Source organism: Heptranchias perlo, chromosome 19 (assembly GCF_035084215.1).
Source record: "Heptranchias perlo isolate sHepPer1 chromosome 19, sHepPer1.hap1, whole genome shotgun sequence".
Classification (NCBI taxonomy): Eukaryota; Metazoa; Chordata; class Chondrichthyes; order Hexanchiformes; family Hexanchidae; genus Heptranchias; species Heptranchias perlo.
In genome coordinates, this window is record NC_090343.1 from 48,222,846 (window position 1) to 48,244,384 (window position 21,539).

The window sequence follows — 21,539 nt, forward strand, 5'->3', positions numbered from 1 at the left end:
GTAGGGTGCGTTCCATATGCTTAAAGAAAGATGAAGACACCACGAAAAGAGAACCTCACGTTTTTCAGTTTGCATCCTCCACACACCGCAGGGGACTGACCATAGTAACTGGACTCGGCCAGCCAGAGGCTGGGGGTTAAAGGGAGAGGGGCGTGGCGGAGGGAGAGGGGCGTGACGATGTATGGGGGAGGGGCGTGACGATGTATGGGGGAGGGGCGCGAGTGGGCGGAGTACGCATGCGCTCAGTCTGGTTGAGTTTTGGTTCGAGCCGTTGGTCTTTCTGCTCGAGTTCGGATTGAGTCCCCGGGACGCGATGGGCTGCGACGGCGGCACTATCCCCAAGCGGCACGAGTTGGTGAAGGGCCCCAAGAAGGTGGAGCAGGTGAGGAACAACTACACTGTCCCCTGCTAGCTGCCAGTTCCTCGGAGCCGGTTTGTAATGTTTGGCAAGGCCTGGTCACCTCAGGCTTTCAGCGCAGTTTCCTAGTCCGAGCAGCCCGTAGTAAATAAGGTGAGGGCTGCTAGCTTTAGTCGAGTACACAGATGGGAGAGGTTTGTTTTGCCAGTGATGGGAGCTCACTGACAGCCTGAATCACAGATGCTGCTGGGCTAGAGAGAAGGGGTAGGATGAAGAGAGGCAAAATAAACTAAATGTTACAATTTTAAAGGGGGTGCGGGAACAGAGAGACCTGGGGGTAAGATCGTAAGAAATAGGAGCAGGAGTAGGCCATTTGCCCCTCGAGCCAGCTCTGCCATTCAATAAGATCATGGCTGATCTTCTACCACAACTCCACTTTCCCTCCCGACCCCCACGTCCCTTGATTCCCCTAGAGTCCAAAAACTTATCGATCTCAGCCTTGAATATACTCAACGACTGAGCATCCTCAGCCCTCTGGGGTAGAGAATTCCAAAGATTCACAACCCTCTGAGTGAAGAAATTCCTCCTCATCTCAGTCCTAAATGGCTGACCCCTTTATCCTGCGACGATGCCCTCTTCTTCAGGATTCTCCAGCTAGGGGAAACAGCCCCTCAGCATATACCCTCTCAGAATCTTATGTTTCTATGAGATCACCTCTCATTCTTCTAAACTCCAGAGAGTATAAGCCCATTCTACTCAATCTCTCCTCATAGGACAGCCCTCTCATCTCAGGAATTAATCTAATGAACCTTCGTTGCACTGCCTCTAAGGCAAGTGTATCCTTCCTTAGGTATGATGTGGAGATGCCGGTGATGGACTGGGGTTGACAATTGTAAACAATTTTACAACACCAAGTTATAGTCCAACAATTTTATTTGAAATTCACAAGCTTTCGGAGGCTTCCTCCTTCCTCAGGTGAATGTTGTGGAAATGAAATCCTCGAACCCTTCGCATTTATAAATCACAGAACAATACCTGGTGATTACAGATAGTCTTTCCAACTGCCCGTTGCCAAGGCAATCACAGTGTGCAGACAGAGAGGTGTTACCTAAAAGGCCACCGAATATACAAACCACCAAAAAAAAACAGAGAGAGAGGCAGAAACATAGAAAAGACAGCAAATGACCCGTTATATTAAAAATAGATAACATTTGTTCGCTGGTGGGGTTACATGTGGCGTGACATGAACCCAAGATCCCGGTTGAGGCCGTCCTCATGGGTGCGGAACTTGGCTATCAATTTCTGCTCGACGATTTTGCGTTGTCGTGTGTCTCGAAGGCCGCCTTGGAGTATGCTTACCCGAAGGTCGGTGGCTGAATGTCCTTGACTGCTGAAGTGTTCCCCGACTGGGAGGGAACTCTCCTGTCTGGCGATTGTTGCGCGGTGTCCGTTCATCCGTTGTCGCAGCGTCTGCATGGTCTCGCCAATGTACCATGCTCTGGGGCATCCTTTCCTGCAACGTATGAGGTAGACAACGTTGGCCGAGTCACAGGAGTATGAACCATGCACCTGGTGGGTGGTGTCCTCTCGTGTGATGGTGGTATCTGTGATGGTCGATGATCTGGCATGTCTTGCAGAGGTTACCGTGGCAGGGTTGTGTGGTGTCGTGGTCGCTGTTCTCCTGAAAGCTGGGTAATTTGCTGCGAACGATGGTCTGAGGTTGCGTGGCTGTTTAAAGGCGAGTAGTGGAGGTGTGGGGATGGCCATAGCGAGGTGTTCGTCGTCATTGATGACATGTTGAAGGCTGCGGAGAACATGGCGTAGTTTCTCCGCTCCGGGGAAGTACTGGACGACGAAGGGTACTCTGTTGGTTGCGTCCCGTGTTAGTCTTCTGAGGAGGTCTATGCGATTTTTCGCTGTGGCCCGTCGGAACTGTCGATCGATGAGTCGAGCATCATATCCCGTTCTTACTAGGGCGTCTTTCAGCGTCTGTAGGTGTCCATCGCGTTCCTCCTCGTCTGAGCAGACCCTGTGTATTCGCAGGGCCTGTCCATAGGGGATGGCCTCTTTGACATGGTTAGGGTGGAAGCTGGAAAAGTGGAGCATCGTGAGGTTGTCCGTGGGCTTGCGGGTAGAGCGAGGTGCTGAGGTGCAGGTCTTTGATGGAGATTCGTGTGTCCAAGAAAGAAACCGATTCTGAGGAGTAGTCCATGGTGAGCTTGATGGTGGGATGGAACTTGTTGATGTTATCGTGTAGTCTCTTCAGTGATTCCTCGCAGTGGGTCCATAGGAAGAAAATGTCGTCGATGTATCTGGTGTATAGTGTTGGTTGGAGGTCCTGTGCAGTGAAGAAGTCCTGCTCGAACTTGTGCAAGAAAATGTTGGCGTATTGGGGTGCGAATTTGGTCCCCATGGCTGTTCCGTGTGTTTGGGTAAAGAACTGGTTATCGAAGGTGAAGACATTGTGATCCAGGATGAAGCGGATGAGTTGTAGGATGGCGTCTGGAGATTGGCTGTTGTTGGTGTTGAGTATTGATGCTGTCGCAGCGATGCCGTCATCGTGGGTGATACTGGTGTAGAGTGCCGAGACGTCCATCATGGTGAGAAGTGTTCCTGGTTCAACTGGTCCGTGGGTACTGAGCTTTTGTAGGAAGTCTGTAGTGTCGCGACAGAAGCTGGGGGTTCCCTGTACGATAGGTTTCAGGATGCCCTCGATGTATCCAGAGAGGTTCTCACACAGGGTTCCTTAGGTAAGGAGACTAAAACTGTACACTGTACTCCAGGTGAGGTCTCACCAAAGCCCTGAAGAATTGCAGCAAGACTTCCTTACTCTTATACTCCAACCCCCTTGGAATAAAGGCTAACCTACCATTTCCCTTCCTAATTGCTTGCTGTACCTGCATGTTAACTTCCTGTGTTTCACGTACAAGGACACCCAAATCCCTCTGAGCACCAACATTTAATAGTTTCTCACCATTTGAAATATATTCTGTTTTTCTATTCTTCCTACCAAAGTGAATAACGTCACATTTCCTCACATTATACTCCATCTGCCACCTTGCCCACTTACTTAATCTATCTATATCTCTTTGCAGACTCTTTGTGTCCTCCTCACAGCTTACTTTCCCACCGAGCTTTGTATTGTCAGCAAACTTTGATACATTACACTCGGTCCCTTCATCTAAGTCGTTAATATAGATTGTAAATAGCTGAGACTCAAGCACTGATCCTTGCGGCACCCCACTAGTTACAGCCTGCCAACCTGAAAATGACCCATTTATTCCTACTTTCTGTTTTCTGTCCGTTAACCAATCCTCAATCCATGATAATATATAACCCCCAACCACATGAGCCCTTATCTTGTGTAACAACCTTTTGTGTGGCACCTTATCGAATGCCTTTTGAAAATCCAAATATACAACATCCACTGGTTCTCCTTTCTTTACTCTACTAGTTACATCCTCAAAAACTTAATAGATTTCCCAAACACGATTTCCCTTTCATAAAACCACATTGACTCTGCCTAATCATATTATGATTTTCGAAGTGCTCTGTTATCACCTCCTTAAGAATAGATTCCAGCATTTTCCCGACTACTGATGTCAGGCTAACTGGCCTATAGTTCCCTATTTTCTCTCTCCCTCCTTTCTTGAATAGCGCTGATACATTTGCTACCTTCCAATCCACTGGGACTGTTGTAGAATCTAGAAAATTTTGGAAGATCACAAAAAATGCGATGTAAGCCATGAGGTTCAGGGGATTTGTTGGCTTTTAGTCCCATTCATTTCCCCAATACTTTTTCTTTAGGTATGTAAAAAGGAAAAGACTGGCGAAGGCAAATGTGGTACCTTTACAGACAGTGACGGGAGAATTTATAATGGGGAATAAGGAAATGGCAGAGAAATTAAACAAATACTCTGTGTCTGTCTTCACGGAAGAAAACACAAAAAAACCTCCCAGAAATATTAGAGAACCAAGGGTCTGGTGAGAATGAGGAACTGAAAGAAATTAGTATTAGTAAAAAAAATAGTAATAGAGAAATTAATGAGACTGAAAGTTGATAAATCCCAAGGACCTGATGATCTACATCCCAGGGTTTTGAAAGAGGTGGCTATAGAGATAGTGGATGCATTGGTTGTCATCGACCAAAATTCCATAGATTCTGGAACTGTTCCTGCAGATTGGAGGGTAGCAAATGTAACCCTGCTATTAAAGAAAGGAGGGAGAGAGAAAAGAGGGAACTACAGACCTGTTAGCCTGACATCAATAGTAGGGAAAATGCTAGAATCTATTATAAAGGATGTGATAGCAGGACACTTAGAAAATAATAATAGGATTTGGCAGAGTCAACATGGATTTATGAAAAGAAAATCATGTTTGACAAACCTATTGGAGTTCTTTGAGGATGTAACTAGTAGAATAGATAAGGGGGAACCAGTGGATGTGGTGTATTTGGATTTTCAGAAGGCTTTTGATAAGGTCCCACACAGGAGGTTGGTGAACAAAGTTAGAGCACATGGAATTGGGAGTAATATACTGGCATGGATTGAGAATTGGTTAATAGACAGAAATCAGAGAGTAGGAATAAACGGGCCTTTTTCAGATTGGCAGACTGTGACTAGTGGGGTATCGCAGGGATCGGTGCTTGGGCCCCAGCTATTCACAATCTATATCAATGATTTGGATGAGGGGACCAAATGTAATATTTCCAAATTTGCTGATGACACAAAACTAGGTGGGAATGAGAGTTGTGAGGAGGATGCAAAGAGGCTTCGAGGAGATATAGACAGGCTAAGTGAATGAGCAAGAACATGGCAGATGGAATGTAATGTGGAAAAATGTGAAGTTATCCACTTTGGTAGGAGAAACAGAAATGCAGAGTATTTTTTAAATGATAAGAGATTGGGAAATGTTGATTTTCAAAGGGACCTGGGTGTCCTTGTACATGAGTCACTGAAAGCTAACATGTAGGTGCAGCAAACAATTAGGAAGGCAAATAGTATGTTGGCATTTATTACAAGAGGATTTGAGTACAGGAGTAAAGATGTCTTACTGCAATTATATAAGGCCTTGGTGAGACCGCACCTGGAGTATTGTGTACAATTTTTGTCTCCTTACCTAAGAGAGGATATACTTGCCATAGAGGAAGTGCAAGGAAGATTCACCAGACTGATTCCTGGGATGGTGGGATTGTCATATGAGGAGAGATTGAGTAGACTAGGCCTGTATTCTCTAGAGTTTAGAAGAATGAGAGCTGATCTCATTGAAACATACAAAATTCTTACAGGGCTCGACAGGGTAGATGCAGGGAGAATGTTTCCCCTGGCTGGGGAATTTAGAACCAGGGGTCACAGTCTCAGAATAAGGGGTAGGCCATTTAGGGGTGAGATGAGAAATTTCTTCACTCAGAGGGTGGTGAATCTTTGGAATTCTCTACCCCAGAGGGCTGTGGAGGCTCAGTCATTGAGTACATTCAAAACAGAGATCGATAGATTTCTAGATATTAAAGGCATCAAGGGATATGGGGATGGTGCAGGAAAATGGCGTTGAGGTAGACGATCAGCCATGATCTTATTGAATGACAGAGCAGGCTCGAGAGGCCGGATGGCCTACTCCTGCTTCTATTTCTTATGTTTTTATGTTTACTAATACTAATTACTTTAAGTCCCTCACTCTCATTAGACCCTTAGTTCTCCATTATTTCTGGTATGTTTTTTGTGTCTTCTGCTGTGAAGACAGATACAAAATATTTGTTTGACGTCTCTGCCATTACCTTATTACATTATAATTTCTCCTGTCTGAGCCTAAGGGACCCATGTTTACTTTTGCTACTGTCTTCCTTTTTATATACTTGTAGAAGCTCTTACAATCTGTTTTTATATTTCTTGCTATTTTACTCTCATATTCTACTTTCTCCCTCTTTATCAATTTTTTGGTCATCCTTTGCTGGTTTCCCAATCCTCAGGCTTACTACTCTTGGCAACATTATAAGCCTCCTTAACTTCTTTAGTTAGCCACGGATGGATCACTTTTCCCGTGGGGTTTTTATTCCTCAATGGAATGTATATTTGTTGAGAATTATGAAATCTTTCTTTAAATGTTCGCCATTGCTTATCTACCATCTTATCTTTTAATCTGTGGCCTTGACTTTTCTCTTCAGATTTATAAATTTACCCTCACCTGAACCCTCTTTCCTCCCCCCACAACACACACACACTTTTAGTTTAAAGCCCTGTCTACTGCCCTAGTTATTCGATTTGCCAGAACACTGGTCCCAGCCTGGTTTAAGTGGAGCACGTCCCAACAGAACAGCTCCCTCTTTTCCCAGTACTGGTGCCAGTGCCCCATGAATCAAAACCCCTGTCTCCCACACCACTTTTTGAGCCTTGCATTTAACTCTTTGATCTGTTTGACCCTATGCCAATTTGTGTGTGGCTCAGGTAGGAATCCAGAGGTTATTACCTTTGAGATTCTGCTTATTAATTCCGATCCTAGCTCCTCAAACTCCCCCAGCTGAACCTCATTCCTAGTTCTACCTATGTCGTTGGTTCCTATGTGGACCACGACAACTGGATCCTTCCCCTCATGCTTTAAGTTTTTCTCCAGCCATGAGGAGATATCCTTAACCCTGGCACCAGGCAGGCAACACAGCCTTCACGACTCCCGATTGCAGCTGCAGAGACCAGTATCTATCCCCTACCATGACCATATTCCTTTTTACTTCCCACCCCCCCCCCCCCCCCCCCCCGACCTTTTGAATGGTCTCCTGTACCACGGTGGCGTCATCAGTTTGCCCATCCTCCCTGCAGTCTTTGTACTCATCCATACAGGTAGCATGTAACTGTTGGACATGGTCAAGGGCTGAGGCTCTTCCATCACTGGATCCTGGGTCCCCATACCTGCCTGACTTGCTGTCACATCCTTCTGTCCCTGACCACTGATCAACTCTAAACTTCTACCTAACCTGAGGGATGTGACTGCCTCCTGGATCAAAGTGTTCCATTAACTCTCCAGCTCAGTGATGCATCACAATGTCTGCAGCTCGGACTGCAGCTCAACAACTCTGAGCCGAAGTTCCTCGAGTTGCAGACACTAATTGCAGATGTGCTTGCTCGGGATCTCACTGCTCTCCAAGCACTCCCACATGCTGCAGTTACGACACATCACCTGCCCTGCCATCTCGATCTAACCTTGTTTTATATATTTAATTAGTTAAAGATTTTATTCACTCGATATTTTTACTTTCATTAACTAATTAGTTTATCAAGTTTGTTAATTTAATAAAGTAATATAGTTTCCCAGCTCTTAGTTTAAACCACTGCCCTCGCTTAGAGAGCAATAGAAAATGGTAACATTCACCAACCAATCACCTACCTGCTGTCCTGTGACATCACTCCTTGATTATTTTTTGCTCGCTCTCTCTCTCCACTACTCCTTTATACTGGGCCCCGAGCTTTATATCCCCCACCCCCCCGCTGTCCTCTCTCCACTACTCCTTTATACTGGGCCCCGAGCTTTATATCCCCCACCCCCCCGCTGTCCTCTTTCCACTACTCCTTTATACTGGGCCCCGAGCTTTATATCCCCCACCCCCCCGCTGTCCTCTCTCCACTACTCCTTTATACTGGGCCCCGAGCTTTATATCCCCCACCCCCCTGCTGTCCTCTCTCCACTACTCCTTTATACTGGGCCCCGAGCTTTATATCCCCCACCCCCCCGCTGTCCTCTCTCCACTACTCCTTTATACTGGGCCCCGAGCTTTATATCCCCCACCCCCCCCGCTGTCCTCTCTCCACTACTCCTTTATACTGGGCCCCGAGCTTTATATCCCCCACCCCCCCGCTGTCCTCTCTCCACTACTCCTTTATACTGGGCCCCGAGCTTTATATCCCCCACCCCCCCGCTGTCCTCTCTCCACTACTCCTTTATACTGGGCCCCGAGCTTTATATCCCCCACCCCCCCCGCTGTCCTCTCTCCACTATTCCTTTATACTGGGCCCCGAGCTTTATATCCCCCACCCCCCCGCTGTCCTCTCTCCACTACTCCTTTATACTGGGCCCCGAGCTTTATATCCCCCACCCCCCCGCTGTCCTCTCTCCACTACTCCTTTATACTGGGCCCCGAGCTTTATATCCCCCACCCCCCCGCTGTCCTCTCTCCACTATTCCTTTATACTGGGCCCCGAGCTTTATATCCCCCACCCCCCCGCTGTCCTCTCTCCACTACTCCTTTATACTGGGCCCCGAGCTTTATATCCCCCACCCCCCCGCTGTCCTCTCTCCACTACTCCTTTATACTGGGCCCCGAGCTTTATATCCCCCACCCCCCCGCTGTCCTCTCTCCACTATTCCTTTATACTGGGCCCCGAGCTTTATATCCCCCACCCCCCCGCTGTCCTCTCTCCACTACTCCTTTATACTGGGCCCCGAGCTTTATATCCCCCACCCCCCCGCTGTCCTCTCTCCACTACTCCTTTATACTGGGCCCCGAGCTTTATATCCCCCACCCCCCCGCTGTCCTCTCTCCACTACTCCTTTATACTGGGCCCCGAGCTTTATATCCCCCACCCCCCCGCTGTCCTCTCTCCACTACTCCTTTATACTGGGCCCCAAGCTTTATATCCCCCACCCCCCCGCTGTCCTCTCTCCACTATTCCTTTATACTGGGCCCCGAGCTTTATATCCCCCACCCCCCCGCTGTCCTCTCTCCACTACTCCTTTATACTGGGCCCCGAGCTTTATATCCCCCACCCCCCCGCTGTCCTCTCTCCACTACTCCTTTATACTGGGCCCCGAGCTTTATATCCCCCACCCCCCCGCTGTCCTCTCTCCACTACTCCTTTATACTGGGCCCCGAGCTTTATATCCCCCACCCCCCCGCTGTCCTCTCTCCACTACTCCTTTATACTGGGCCCCGAGCTTTATATCCCCCACCCCCCCGCTGTCCTCTCTCCACTACTCCTTTATACTGGGCCCCGAGCTTTATATCCCCCACCCCCCCGCTGTCCTCTCTCCACTACTCCTTTATACTGGGCCCCGAGCTTTATATCCCCCACCCCCCCGCTGTCCTCTCTCCACTACTCCTTTATACTGGGCCCCGAGCTTTATATCCCCCACCCCCCCGCTGTCCTCTCTCCACTACTCCTTTATACTGGGCCCCGAGCTTTATATCCCCCACCCCCCCGCTGTCCTCTCTCCACTATTCCTTTATACTGGGCCCCGAGCTTTATATCCCCCACCCCCCCGCTGTCCTCTCTCCACTACTCCTTTATACTGGGCCCCGAGCTTTATATCCCCCACCCCCCCGCTGTCCTCTCTCCACTACTCCTTTATACTGGGCCCCGAGCTTTATATCCCCCACCCCCCCGCTGTCCTCTCTCCACTACTCCTTTATACTGGGCCCCGAGCTTTATATCCCCCACCCCCCCGCTGTCCTCTCTCCACTATTCCTTTATACTGGGCCCCGAGCTTTATATCCCCCACCCCCCCGCTGTCCTCTCTCCACTACTCCTTTATACTGGGCCCCGAGCTTTATATCCCCCACCCCCCCGCTGTCCTCTCTCCACTATTCCTTTATACTGGGCCCCGAGCTTTATATCCCCCACCCCCCCGCTGTCCTCTCTCCACTACTCCTTTATACTGGGCCCCGAGCTTTATATCCCCCACCCCCCCGCTGTCCTCTCTCCACTACTCCTTTATACTGGGCCCCGAGCTTTATATCCCCCACCCCCCCGCTGTCCTCTCTCCACTACTCCTTTATACTGGGCCCCGAGCTTTATATCCCCCACCCCCCCGCTGTCCTCTCTCCACTATTCCTTTATACTGGGCCCCGAGCTTTATATCCCCCACCCCCCCGCTGTCCTCTCTCCACTACTCCTTTATACTGGGCCCCGAGCTTTATATCCCCCACCCCCCCGCTGTCCTCTCTCCACTATTCCTTTATACTGGGCCCCGAGCTTTATATCCCCCACCCCCCCGCTGTCCTCTCTCCACTACTCCTTTATACTGGGCCCCGAGCTTTATATCCCCCACCCCCCCGCTGTCCTCTCTCCACTATTCCTTTATACTGGGCCCCGAGCTTTATATCCCCCACCCCCCCGCTGTCCTCTCTCCACTACTCCTTTATACTGGGCCCCGAGCTTTATATCCCCCACCCCCCCGCTGTCCTCTCTCCACTACTCCTTTATACTGGGCCCCGAGCTTTATATCCCCCACCCCCCCGCTGTCCTCTCTCCACTACTCCTTTATACTGGGCCCCGAGCTTTATATCCCCCACCCCCCCGCTGTCCTCTCTCCACTACTCCTTTATACTGGGCCCCGAGCTTTATATCCCCCACCCCCCTGCTGTCCTCTCTCCACTACTCCTTTATACTGGGCCCCGAGCTTTATATCCCCCACCCGCCCGCTGTCCTCTCTCCACTACTCCTTTATACTGGGCCCCGAGCTTTATATCCCCCACCCCCCCGCTGTCCTCTCTCCACTACTCCTTTATACTGGGCCCCGAGCTTTATATCCCCCACCTCCCCGCTGTCCTCTCTCCACTATTCCTTTATACTGGGCCCCGAGCTTTATATCCCCCACCCCCCCGCTGTCCTCTCTCCACTACTCCTTTATACTGGGCCCCGAGCTTTATATCCCCCACCCCCCCGCTGTCCTCTCTCCACTACTCCTTTATACTGGGCCCCGAGCTTTATATCCCCCACCCCCCCGCTGTCCTCTCTCCACTACTCCTTTGTACTGGGCCCCGAGCTTTATATCCCCCACCCCCCCGCTGTCCTCTCTCCACTACTCCTTTATACTGGGCCCCGAGCTTTATATCCCCCACCCCCCTGCTGTCCTCTCTCCACTACTCCTTTATACTGGGCCCCGAGCTTTATATCCCCCACCCGCCCGCTGTCCTCTCTCCACTACTCCTTTATTCTGGGCCCCGAGCTTTATATCCCCCACCCCCCCGCTGTCCTCTCTCCACTACTCCTTTATACTGGGCCCCGAGCTTTATATCCCCCACCCCCCCGCTGTCCTCTCTCCACTACTCCTTTATACTGGGCCCCGAGCTTTATATCCCCCACCCCCCTGCTGTCCTCTCTCCACCACTCCTTTATACTGGGCCCCGAGCTTTATATCCCCAACCCCCCCGCTGTCCTCTCTCCACTACTCCTTTATACTGGGCCCCGAGCTTTATATCCCCCACCCCCCCGCTGTCCTCTCTCCACTACTCCTTTATACTGGGCCCCGAGCTTTATATCCCCCACCCCCCCGCTGTCCTCTCTCCACTATTCCTTTATACTGGGCCCCGAGCTTTATATCCCCCACCCCCCCGCTGTCCTCTCTCCACTACTCCTTTATACTGGGCCCCGAGCTTTATATCCCCCACCCCCCCGCTGTCCTCTCTCCACTACTCCTTTATACTGGGCCCCGAGCTTTATATCCCCCACCCCCCCGCTGTCCTCTCTCCACTACTCCTTTATACTGGGCCCCGAGCTTTATATCCCCCACCCCCCCGCTGTCCTCTCTCCACTACTCCTTTATACTGGGCCCCGAGCTTTATATCCCCCACCCCCCTGCTGTCCTCTCTCCACTACTCCTTTATACTGGGCCCCGAGCTTTATATCCCCCACCCCCCCGCTGTCCTCTCTCCACTACTCCTTTATACTGGGCCCCGAGCTTTATATCCCCCACCCCCCCGCTGTCCTCTCTCCACTATTCCTTTATACTGGGCCCCGAGCTTTATATCCCCCACCCCCCCGCTGTCCTCTCTCCACTACTCCTTTATACTGGGCCCTGAGCTTTATATCCCCCACCCCCCCGCTGTCCTCTCTCCACTACTCCTTTATACTGGGCCCCGAGCTTTATATCCCCCACCCCCCCGCTGTCCTCTCTCCACTACTCCTTTATACTGGGCCCCGAGCTTTATATCCCCCACCCCCCCCGCTGTCCTCTCCACTACTCCTTTATACTGGGCCCCGAGCTTTATATCCCCCACCCCCCCGCTGTCCTCTCTCCGCTGCTCCTTTATACTGGGCCCCGAGCTTTATACCCACCCCCCCCCCCCCCCCCTTGCTCTCGATGTGCTCTCACCGCAGCTCCTTTAAACCTGGCCCCGGGCCGCTGCACTTTATATCCCCGCCTCGCTAGCTGTGCTCTCTCCGCTGCTCCTTTATACCGGGCCCCCGGGCTGTCACGTTTTATATTCCCACTGTGATCTCTCTACTGCTCTTTTATACCCAGGCCTCTGCTGCCACCACGCTGTATATCCCCGCCGCTCTCACTGTTTTCTCACCGCTTTTGGCGTGGATCCTTGACGGTGGCAGAAAAAGTTGACTTTATAAAGAGGCATAGAGTACAAAAGCAAGGAAGTTACTCTAAATCTTCCTAAAACACTGCTTAGGCCTCAGCTGGAGTATTGTGTTCAATTCTGGGCACCACACTTTAGGAGGGATGTCAAGGCCTTAGAGAGGGCGTAGAGGAGATTACTAGAATGGTGTCAGGGATGAGGGGTTTCAGTTATGTGGAGAGACTGGAGAAGCTGGGGTTGTTCTCCTTGGAACAGAGAAGGTTAAGGGGAGATTTGATAGAGATGTTCAAAATTATGAACGGTTTTGATAGAGTAAATAAGGAGCAACTGTTTCCAGTGGCAGAAGGGTCGGTAACCAGATGACATAAATTTAAGGCGATCGGCAAAAAAGCCAGAGGTGACATGAGGAAACCTTTTTTTACGCAGCGAGTTGTTAAGATCTGGAATGCACTGCCTGAAAGGGTGGTGGAAGCAGATTCAACAGTAACTTTCAAGAGAGAATTGGATAAATACTTGAAGGGAAAAATTTACAGGGCTATGGAGATAGAGCAGGGGAATGGGACTAATTGGATAGCTCTTTCAAAAAGCTGAAACAGGCATGATGGGCCAAATGGCCTCCTCCTGTGCTGTACCTACTATGATACTATGAATTGGACTTTTTGTGTTTAGTTTACATTTTCGAAGTTTCCAGAAAGTCCACACCAACCCTGGTGCTGGTCCAGGTGCTGAGTCTGGATGGCAATGTTGGTGAGCTCAGTGCTCTTGGTTTCATATTTTCCACCTGGCACTCTCTCATTTTAACTTGTTGCATGGACAGGACTCACACTGTTGTGTGGGTTTTTCCACCTCACTGAGTAACCTGGAAGGATGGGAGCCAGAGTCCGGTTATAACTCCACTGTTGTATTGCATGCAGTTCTGAGCATCCTTATATAGGTTATTAGAGCCATGGAAAAGGTACAGTGAAGATTCAGTTGAATGATGTGAGGATGAGGGGCTTTTCTCACTGGTACAAAGAAGGTTAAGGGAAATCTAACAGCTTTTCAAAATTGTCAAAGGTTTTGAGAGCATAAATAGTGAAAGATTGTTTCCATTGGTTGTTGAATGAGTTTTGCGAGGTGCACACTGAAGATTATCTCTAGAAGAATCAATGGGGATGGTTGGAAGAATTTTATTCAAAGGGTTGTTAGAACATGGAGCTGGCCAGATGGACTGCAATTCTCTTTTCTAGTCCTATACATTCCTAAACTTTGCCTCTAGTGGCTATTAAGGCAGAGTATAACATTGTTTAAGAGAATTGGATAAGTATTTGGAAAGGAAAGATTCAAAAAGATATGGGGAAAGGACAAGGCAATGCGATTAGAGTTGATAGCTACAATTGAAGAGCTAGCACTGCTGGGATAGGCCAATGGCCTTCCTCTGCTGTGATATCTATGATTAACCAGGTCTCAGTCCTGTTCTCTAAACTCTGCTCTGCTGTTGTGTATCTAGTGTTGGAATGTTTAACGCTTTACCAAGTTAAAGGCGCTATATAAATACAGTTGTTGTTGAATGTTAAGGTAAATTCAGGGCTCTGCGGGGAGCCATGCCCACGGAGCGCAGGTCGCGATATGGCTATAATAGGTCGCACTGATTCTCTGACCTTGGTCACATACTCTCACAATTCAAGTCAGCTGCTTGTACAATTGATCTGTTTTCCATCAACTTCTTTCCCCAATGACTGAAAGTGTTATTAAACTCTGATGTACCCTGTATACACCATATTTACAGTAGTCCTGCATACTTTAATATAGAAATGTTTGTGTTATTGTCCATTGCATTGTAATTCATGAGCCCTTTAATGCTTTGTCCTGTGCCAAAATAAATAAAATGTAGATATTTGAAAAAGGAGTTTGTCCTGGGTCTACATATCAGTTTTTGTTTTAAAGTGTACAGAATGCTAAAGCTCTTGTAAACTCTTCTTGGGCTCTGGGATGACACACAATCTCTAAATGCTGATCTCCCCATTTTGTTACACATTGAAGGGCCTATTGAAAGAAGCCAGCATTTTCTGCTTTGGGATCCATAAAAAAGTTGGTTTCTTGATGCTGTCGTAGCTGTGGAGTTTAACTATCTATCCTTGGGGCCCCCCCCCCCTCCTATTTCTCATTTACATGCTGCCTCTTGGTGACATCATCAAAATTCAAAACATCAGGTTCCACATGTACGCAGACAACACCCAGCTCTACCTCACCACCACCTCTCGACTCCTCCACTGCCTGTGTTGTTGGACTGCTTTTCTGACATACAGTCCTGGATGAGACGAAATTTCCTCCAATTAAACATTGGGCCATTGTCTTCGGCCCCCACCATGAATTTTGTTCCCAAGCCACTGATTCCATCCCCCTCCCTGGCCACTTTCTAAGGCTGAACAAGAATGTTCGCAGCCTCGGTGTCCTTTTTGATCCTGAGCTGAGCTTTCGACCCAATATGCTCTCCATCACAAAGATTGCCTACTTCCACATCCGTAATATCGCCCGTCACCACCCTGCCTCAGCCCATCTGCTGCTAAAACCCTCATCCGTACTTTTGTTACCTCCAGACTCAACTATTCCAATCCCTCAATTTTAAAATTTTCATCCTCATATTCAAATCCCTCCATGGCCTTGCCCCTCACTATCTCTGTAACCTCCTCCAGCCAGACTACCCTCCACGAACTCTGAGTTCCTCCAACTCTGGCCTCTTGTGCGCCCCCCACTTCCTTTGCTCCACCATTGGCGGCTGTACCTTCAGCCATCTAGGCTCTAAGCTCAAATTCCCTCCTTCAACCTCTCTACCTTTTAAGATGCTTCTTAAAACCTACCTCTTTGATCAAGCTTTTGGTCACTTGTGCTCACCGGAAACTCTGCCCATATAAATGATCTGTAGAAATGTTGGAAATATTTACTCCTAAAGTTTCCTCCTATTAACTTGGAAACACACCTCATTAAGTTCAACTTTTTTCACTTCCACTGACAGGGCAGTTCTGTTTGAAACTTTTTGACTTTGCTGAGTGAATTTTTAAAGATTTGGGCCATTCTTTCTTGGGTGTTTTTTTTCAACACAATCTGTCCTGTATAAATGCACCCATTCCCCAATTTTCCAGAAATTCTTCAAAATAACTTTTGAATGGCAAAAAAGAATTGTTGAACATGAAATGTTCTCTCTAATTCCTTTGCCTCCTATTCCTCTTTCTTGACACTCCGTTTTTGCATCCATCTATGGCCCAGGGGAGAATGATTTATTCCCAAGTCCGTACCACTGCTGCTTTGAAACCATCAAGGAGGACAACAACTTGCTTGTTATCTCCCTTTAATATAACACGTGCGAGGAACTCATGGGCTTCTTTGTCATTAAGATTGAGGCCAACCGCTCAGCTGTCTCTGCCGCTTCCCTCCCTTCCCCTAGCCAACCAAGCCAAACTTCCCCTAAGGTCCCCCCCTGCCCTAGCCCTGAACTCTCATCTTTCTCTAGTTTCTCTCCTATCTCCTCTCTCCGAGCTCATCTTGACCATGAGACCCAACTCCTGCTCCCAAAAACCCTATTCCTACCAAACTGCTGATCACCCAACTTCCCTTCCTGGCCCCCATGTTAGCTGATATTAACGGTTCCCTCTCCTCATGAACTGTCCTCCTCCCCTTCAAATCTGCCATCATCACCCCCTCCTTAAAAACCCTCCCTTGACCCCACTATCCTTGCAAACTACTGACCCTTCTCCAACCTCCCTTTCCTCTTCAAAGTCCTTTAACATGTTGTCGCTCCCCAAATCCATGCCCATCTTTCCTTCAACTCCATGATTGAATCCCTCCAATCAGGTTTCCGTCCTTGCCACAATACTGAAACGGGCCTTATCAAAGTCATAAATGACATCCTATGTGACTGTTATCCTGGTAAACTATCCCTCCTCATCCTTCTCCACCTGTCTGCAGCCTTTGACACAGTTGACCACACCTTCCTCCTCCAGCGCCTCTCCTGTCGTCCAGCTGGGTGGGACTGCGCTCGCCTGGTTCCATTCTTATCTATCCATTCATAGCCAGAAAATCACCTGCAATGGCTTCTCTTCCCGCTCCTGCACCGTTGCCTCTGGAGTCCCCCCAAGGATCTATCCTTGGCCCCCTCCTATTTCTCATCTACATCATCCAAAAATACGTCAGATTCCGCATGCAAACTGACGACACCCAGCTCTACCTCATCACCACCGCCTCTCTCGACCCCTCCACACGCTGTCATTTGTTGCACTGCTTGTCTGGTACCGGATGAGCAAAAATCTCCTCCAACTAAATATTGGGAAGATCAATGTCATTGTCTTTCATCCCGACGCAATCACCGTTCCCTAGCCACCGACTCCATCCCTCTCCCTGGCCACTGTCTGGGGCTGAACCAGACCGTTCACAACCTTGGGTCCTATTTGACTGAGATGAGCTTCCACATATCTGCTCCATCATCGAGACTGCCTACTTTCGCCTCCGTAACATTGCCCGTCTCTGCCCCTGCGTCAGCTCATCCGCTGATGAATCCCTTATCCATGCCTTTGTTACCTCTAGGCTGGCTACCTCAATGCTCTCCTGGCTGGCCTCTCATCTTCCACCCTCCATAAACTTGAGCTTATCCAAAACTCTGCTGTCCGTATCCTAACTCGCACCAAGTCCCATTCACCTATTACCCCTGTGCTCACTGACCTGCATTGGCTCCTGGTCTGTGAATGCCTCAATTTTAAAATTCTCATCCTTGTTTTCAAATCCCTCCATGGCCTCACGCCTCCTTATCTCTGTAATCTCATCCAGCCGCACAACCCTTTTAGATCTCTGCACTCCTACAATTCTTGCCTCTTGTACATCCCCGATTTTGATCGCTCCACCATTGGTGGCCTAGAATTTCCTTCCTAAACCTCTCCGGCTCTCTACCTCTCTCGCCTCCTTTTAAGATGCTCTTTAAAACCTAGCTCTTTAACCAAGCTTTTAGTCACTTGTCTAATACCTCCTTATATGGCTCGGTGTCAAATTTTGTTTGGTAACGGTCCTGTGAAGCGCCTTGGGATGCTTTACTGCATTAAAGATGCTATATAAATGCAAGTTGTTGTTGTTGAAATTATCATCTTTGTAAATATTTGTTACAGTACCAATGCATCCATTGCAGAGAAAGTGTTGCTGTGTCCTCTCTCACCCCTTCCCCCCTTTCCAGGTCACACTTGGCACAAAAGTGCATGTAGCACTTTAGCACCATGGAAGTTTCCTAAAATATTGGATAGCAAATGGCCCTTGATTCAGAATCGTGTGATATTGCCAAAAGAAACCACTTGATGGTAGCAATTGTGGTAGTGCTTGTAAACTTTATAGTGAACCGGGTACTGTGGTGTTCACACATGATATATACAGATGAGGGAGCATATCTTAGCTCATTCATTGAGAACTAAAATAACTTACATTCTTTCCATCATGTCATCTTCAATGAAGCTCAGGTTCTTGCCTCCACTACCCTACCTGGAAGGCTGTTCTAAGTTTGTATTTGCCTGAAAAAGTTCTGATATCTGCTCTAAACCTTTTCACTAATTTGACCCGTACCCCCTTGTTCTAGTATACTGGCATCCTCAAAGTAGTGCTCCAGATTTACTTACATAGGCCATTTAATATCTTTCGTACTGCTGTAAGGTCCCCTCACATTGCCTCCTTTTAAGTCCCCAGTTTCTCTAGTCTTTCCTTGTAACTCAGTCCTTTGGTGCTAGAGATCAGCCTTGTGGCACTTCTCTGCACTGCCTCCTTTGGATGTTTGCCCTATGTTGTAATGACTAAAACTGTGTTCGGTACTTGAGGTGCACTCTGACCAGGGTATTGTACAGTTTTAGCATGTTATCTGACTTGCACTCACTCAACTGATCTAGCAATAAAATGTAGCCTTTTGTGGACTCAGCAATGACCAGGGGTTGTGCCTTTACCCGCTCAACCATTAGGACTAGGCACAGACAAGGGATCAGTATCTTTACTTAGTAAACCATCGAGGAATCAGCATAGACTGTGGATCGGTATCCTTACCCAATAGACCATTAGGAAATCATCGCAACCAAGGATTGGTGCCTTTACCCACTAAACAATCAGGATAGACTGGGGATCAGTGCCTTTACCACTAAACCTGCAGAGAGAGACTCATAAAAAGGACAATTTCTTTTGAATGTGTGAGCTTTGCTCTGCGGAGTGCTTCAGTGTTTGAGGTTGTTGATCCAATGATATGGATCAAAGGCGAGTAATTAGAGTTGATGTACAGATCAGCCATGATCTAATTAAATGGCGGAACAGACTCAAGGGGTTGAATGGCCTACTCCTGTTCCTATGTTCAGTGAAGTTTTGCTCCTGTGGGGTGACAGTTGGTTAATCAAATATTCTACCATTTTTAACCCATCTGATTCAATTGGGGGGGGCGGGGGGGAAGATGCTCTGTTTATGACCAGGACATTTCTTTTCTAATCTCTGGTATGTTTATGCAACCCAAATTCTCTCCGTTTCTATTTGCATGCATGTTTTGGCTGCCACAACGGAGCCCGAGCTCATTACTTCAATCTCCCTTTGTTTCCTCTTGGCTCCTCTCGACCCCTTCTCTCCTGTCTCCTTCTGTCACCTAGTCATACCATCTTTCATTTCTCCCATCACAGGCACTTTGCCTCCTCCAATCTCTACCCAACCCATTTCTACTCCTGCCTTCCAACTCTCTTGTGCCATCCCAGGCTTGAATCCTCCTTGAATAAGCCCATAGGTACCCTCTATACCACTCTTGGCATTCTCCAAAGGACCGATCAAACCATCTGTCACTGCCACTTTAGGAGCAGCTCCAATTGCCCCATCCTCCTCTCTTGCCAACATCCCGCTTAGTGTACCCGCTGGGAGCTAACATTGCCATCCTCCTTCCTGTCCCGCTCACCCCATCTGCCAACAGATCATCTTTCCACCACTTACCCTACCCTAATTGCTGTGGTGTGACCTTTATCACCAAGTCATACCTTGGTCTCTTCCTTCTGCTGGCACCTTCTCTTCACTTCAAGTACCTCACCTTGTTTCACCTCCTCACCTCTCCTTTAAAATCCTTGGTGTCTACAACCCCCTAAGCCCTGCACTTCATTTCTCCTGGAGATATCTTCTCTCCTTTCATTGGCTTCTATACTGAGCGATTCCTTATCCTCAGTTATTTCAGTCTCCAACCTTGCCCTTTCTCCTATCCAGTCATTGCCCTCCTGTCCTCCCAACACCTCTCCATCCATATAAGCTCTTAGAATCATAGAAAGGTTACAGCACGGAAGGAGGCCATTCAGCCCATCAGGTCTGTGCCTGCTCTATGCAAGAGCAATCCAGCTAGTCCGACTCCCTTGCCCTATCCCTATAGCCCTGCATATTTTTCCTTTCAAGTACTTATCCAGTTCCCTTTTGAAGGCCATGATTGAATCTGCCTCCACCACCCCCTCGGGCAGTGCATTCCAGATCCTAACCACTCGCTGTGGAAAAATGTTTTTCCTCATGTCATCTTTTTTTCTTTTGCCAATCACCTTAAATCTATGTCCTTTGGTTCTTGACACTTTCACCGATGGGAGCAGTTTCTCTCTATCTACCCTGTCTAGACCCTTCATGAGACCAGCTCATGGCCACCTCCGAGACCAGCTCATGGCCACCTCCTTGACCATGACATCTTCTGTGGCCTCTAATCCCATTGTCTCGATCACTGATCACAAAGGCAACTTCAACAACTTCCTTGTGCCCCTCACCATCCAAATCCCACTACCTCCTTGCACCCCACTTCTGCGCCCACAACTGGAAAAACAAACTCCCTCACGTCATTTACAACTGCATTTTGAAACTCCCAACTGCCTAGGCTTTGGCACTTCATTTACTGCGATGCTTCTGCAGCTGTCTGTTTAGTCAACCACTCCCTCACTACTATTTTTGATGCTCTTGTCACCAGCAAAACCTTTAGTCCCTCTCATCTGGGTCATTCCCTTGGTGTGGCTCCTATCTCCGCTCCCTTAAGTTCAAAGGGCACAGACTTGAGCTTATCTGGCGCATAATCATCCATCCATCACCTGATCTTGCTGGACCACATCAAGCGCTATTGGGGCTCACTCTTCAATGCCAAAACCACCCACTACTCGGATCATTTTTGGTTGGGGCTGAAGACATTGGCTTTGGTCTTCCTAATGTTTATCTGGAGAAAACTGCACACATCCAAGATTGGATATCAGACAAGCTGTATGAGAACTCAGACCCTGTCCTTTGCACCTTCCACCCCCACCTCCAATGACAAGTGGGAGGGCCTCTTTGACAGTAAGATGGAGATCATTCAGCTGCTCCGCTGCTTCCCCATGCCCACCGTCAAACCTCCAACGCGCAGTGTTGCTCTACATGGCCAGGGTCTGGCCCATTCCCCATAACTCCGCCGTCACAATCACCCAAGCTATCTTCCACTTTGTTTGGAGGTCCAAGGTAGAATGTGTCCGCAGGGCCACCATGTACAAGCCCCCAGACAAAGGGGGGAAGAGAATCCCCAATGCTGCTCTGATCCTGATGGCCACCTTTGTGCGTGGCTGCCTCAGGATATGTGTAGAGCCAAAGTACACAAACACCAAGTGTCACTACGTGCTGAGTTTCTACCTGTCCAACACACTGAGAAGGCTGGGTGTGGCCACGCTGGCTGAGCAGGCGCAGGACATCCTGTCCAGCTGGACCGTTCCGTTTTCCCCCTCCAACCTGTCCCAGGTGGAGCAGTTCCCTTCGACCATAAGGCCATCAGACAGTGATTGACACAAAACGTTCTAAGAGTTCTGCAAGGAACGGAGAGGGTGGACTTGATCGGTTTCTTCCCCGACCATATGGTCGACGCCATTTGGCAGAATG

The 21,539-nt window shown here is 48.7% G+C and overlaps 1 protein-coding gene across 1 annotated transcript in view; it reads left to right on the top strand.

Moving 5' to 3' along the window:
- Window positions 1-231: 231 nt before the first annotated feature.
- The window catches only part of rtf2 (replication termination factor 2), a 158,407-nt gene continuing 137,099 nt past the window's right edge, over window positions 232-21,539 (top strand). The window contains exon 1 of the mRNA XM_068000730.1: window positions 232-382. Within this exon, the coding sequence (XP_067856831.1) occupies window positions 314-382 (69 nt within the window). The 5' untranslated portion in view covers window positions 232-313. The remainder of the gene's footprint in view (window positions 383-21,539) is intronic.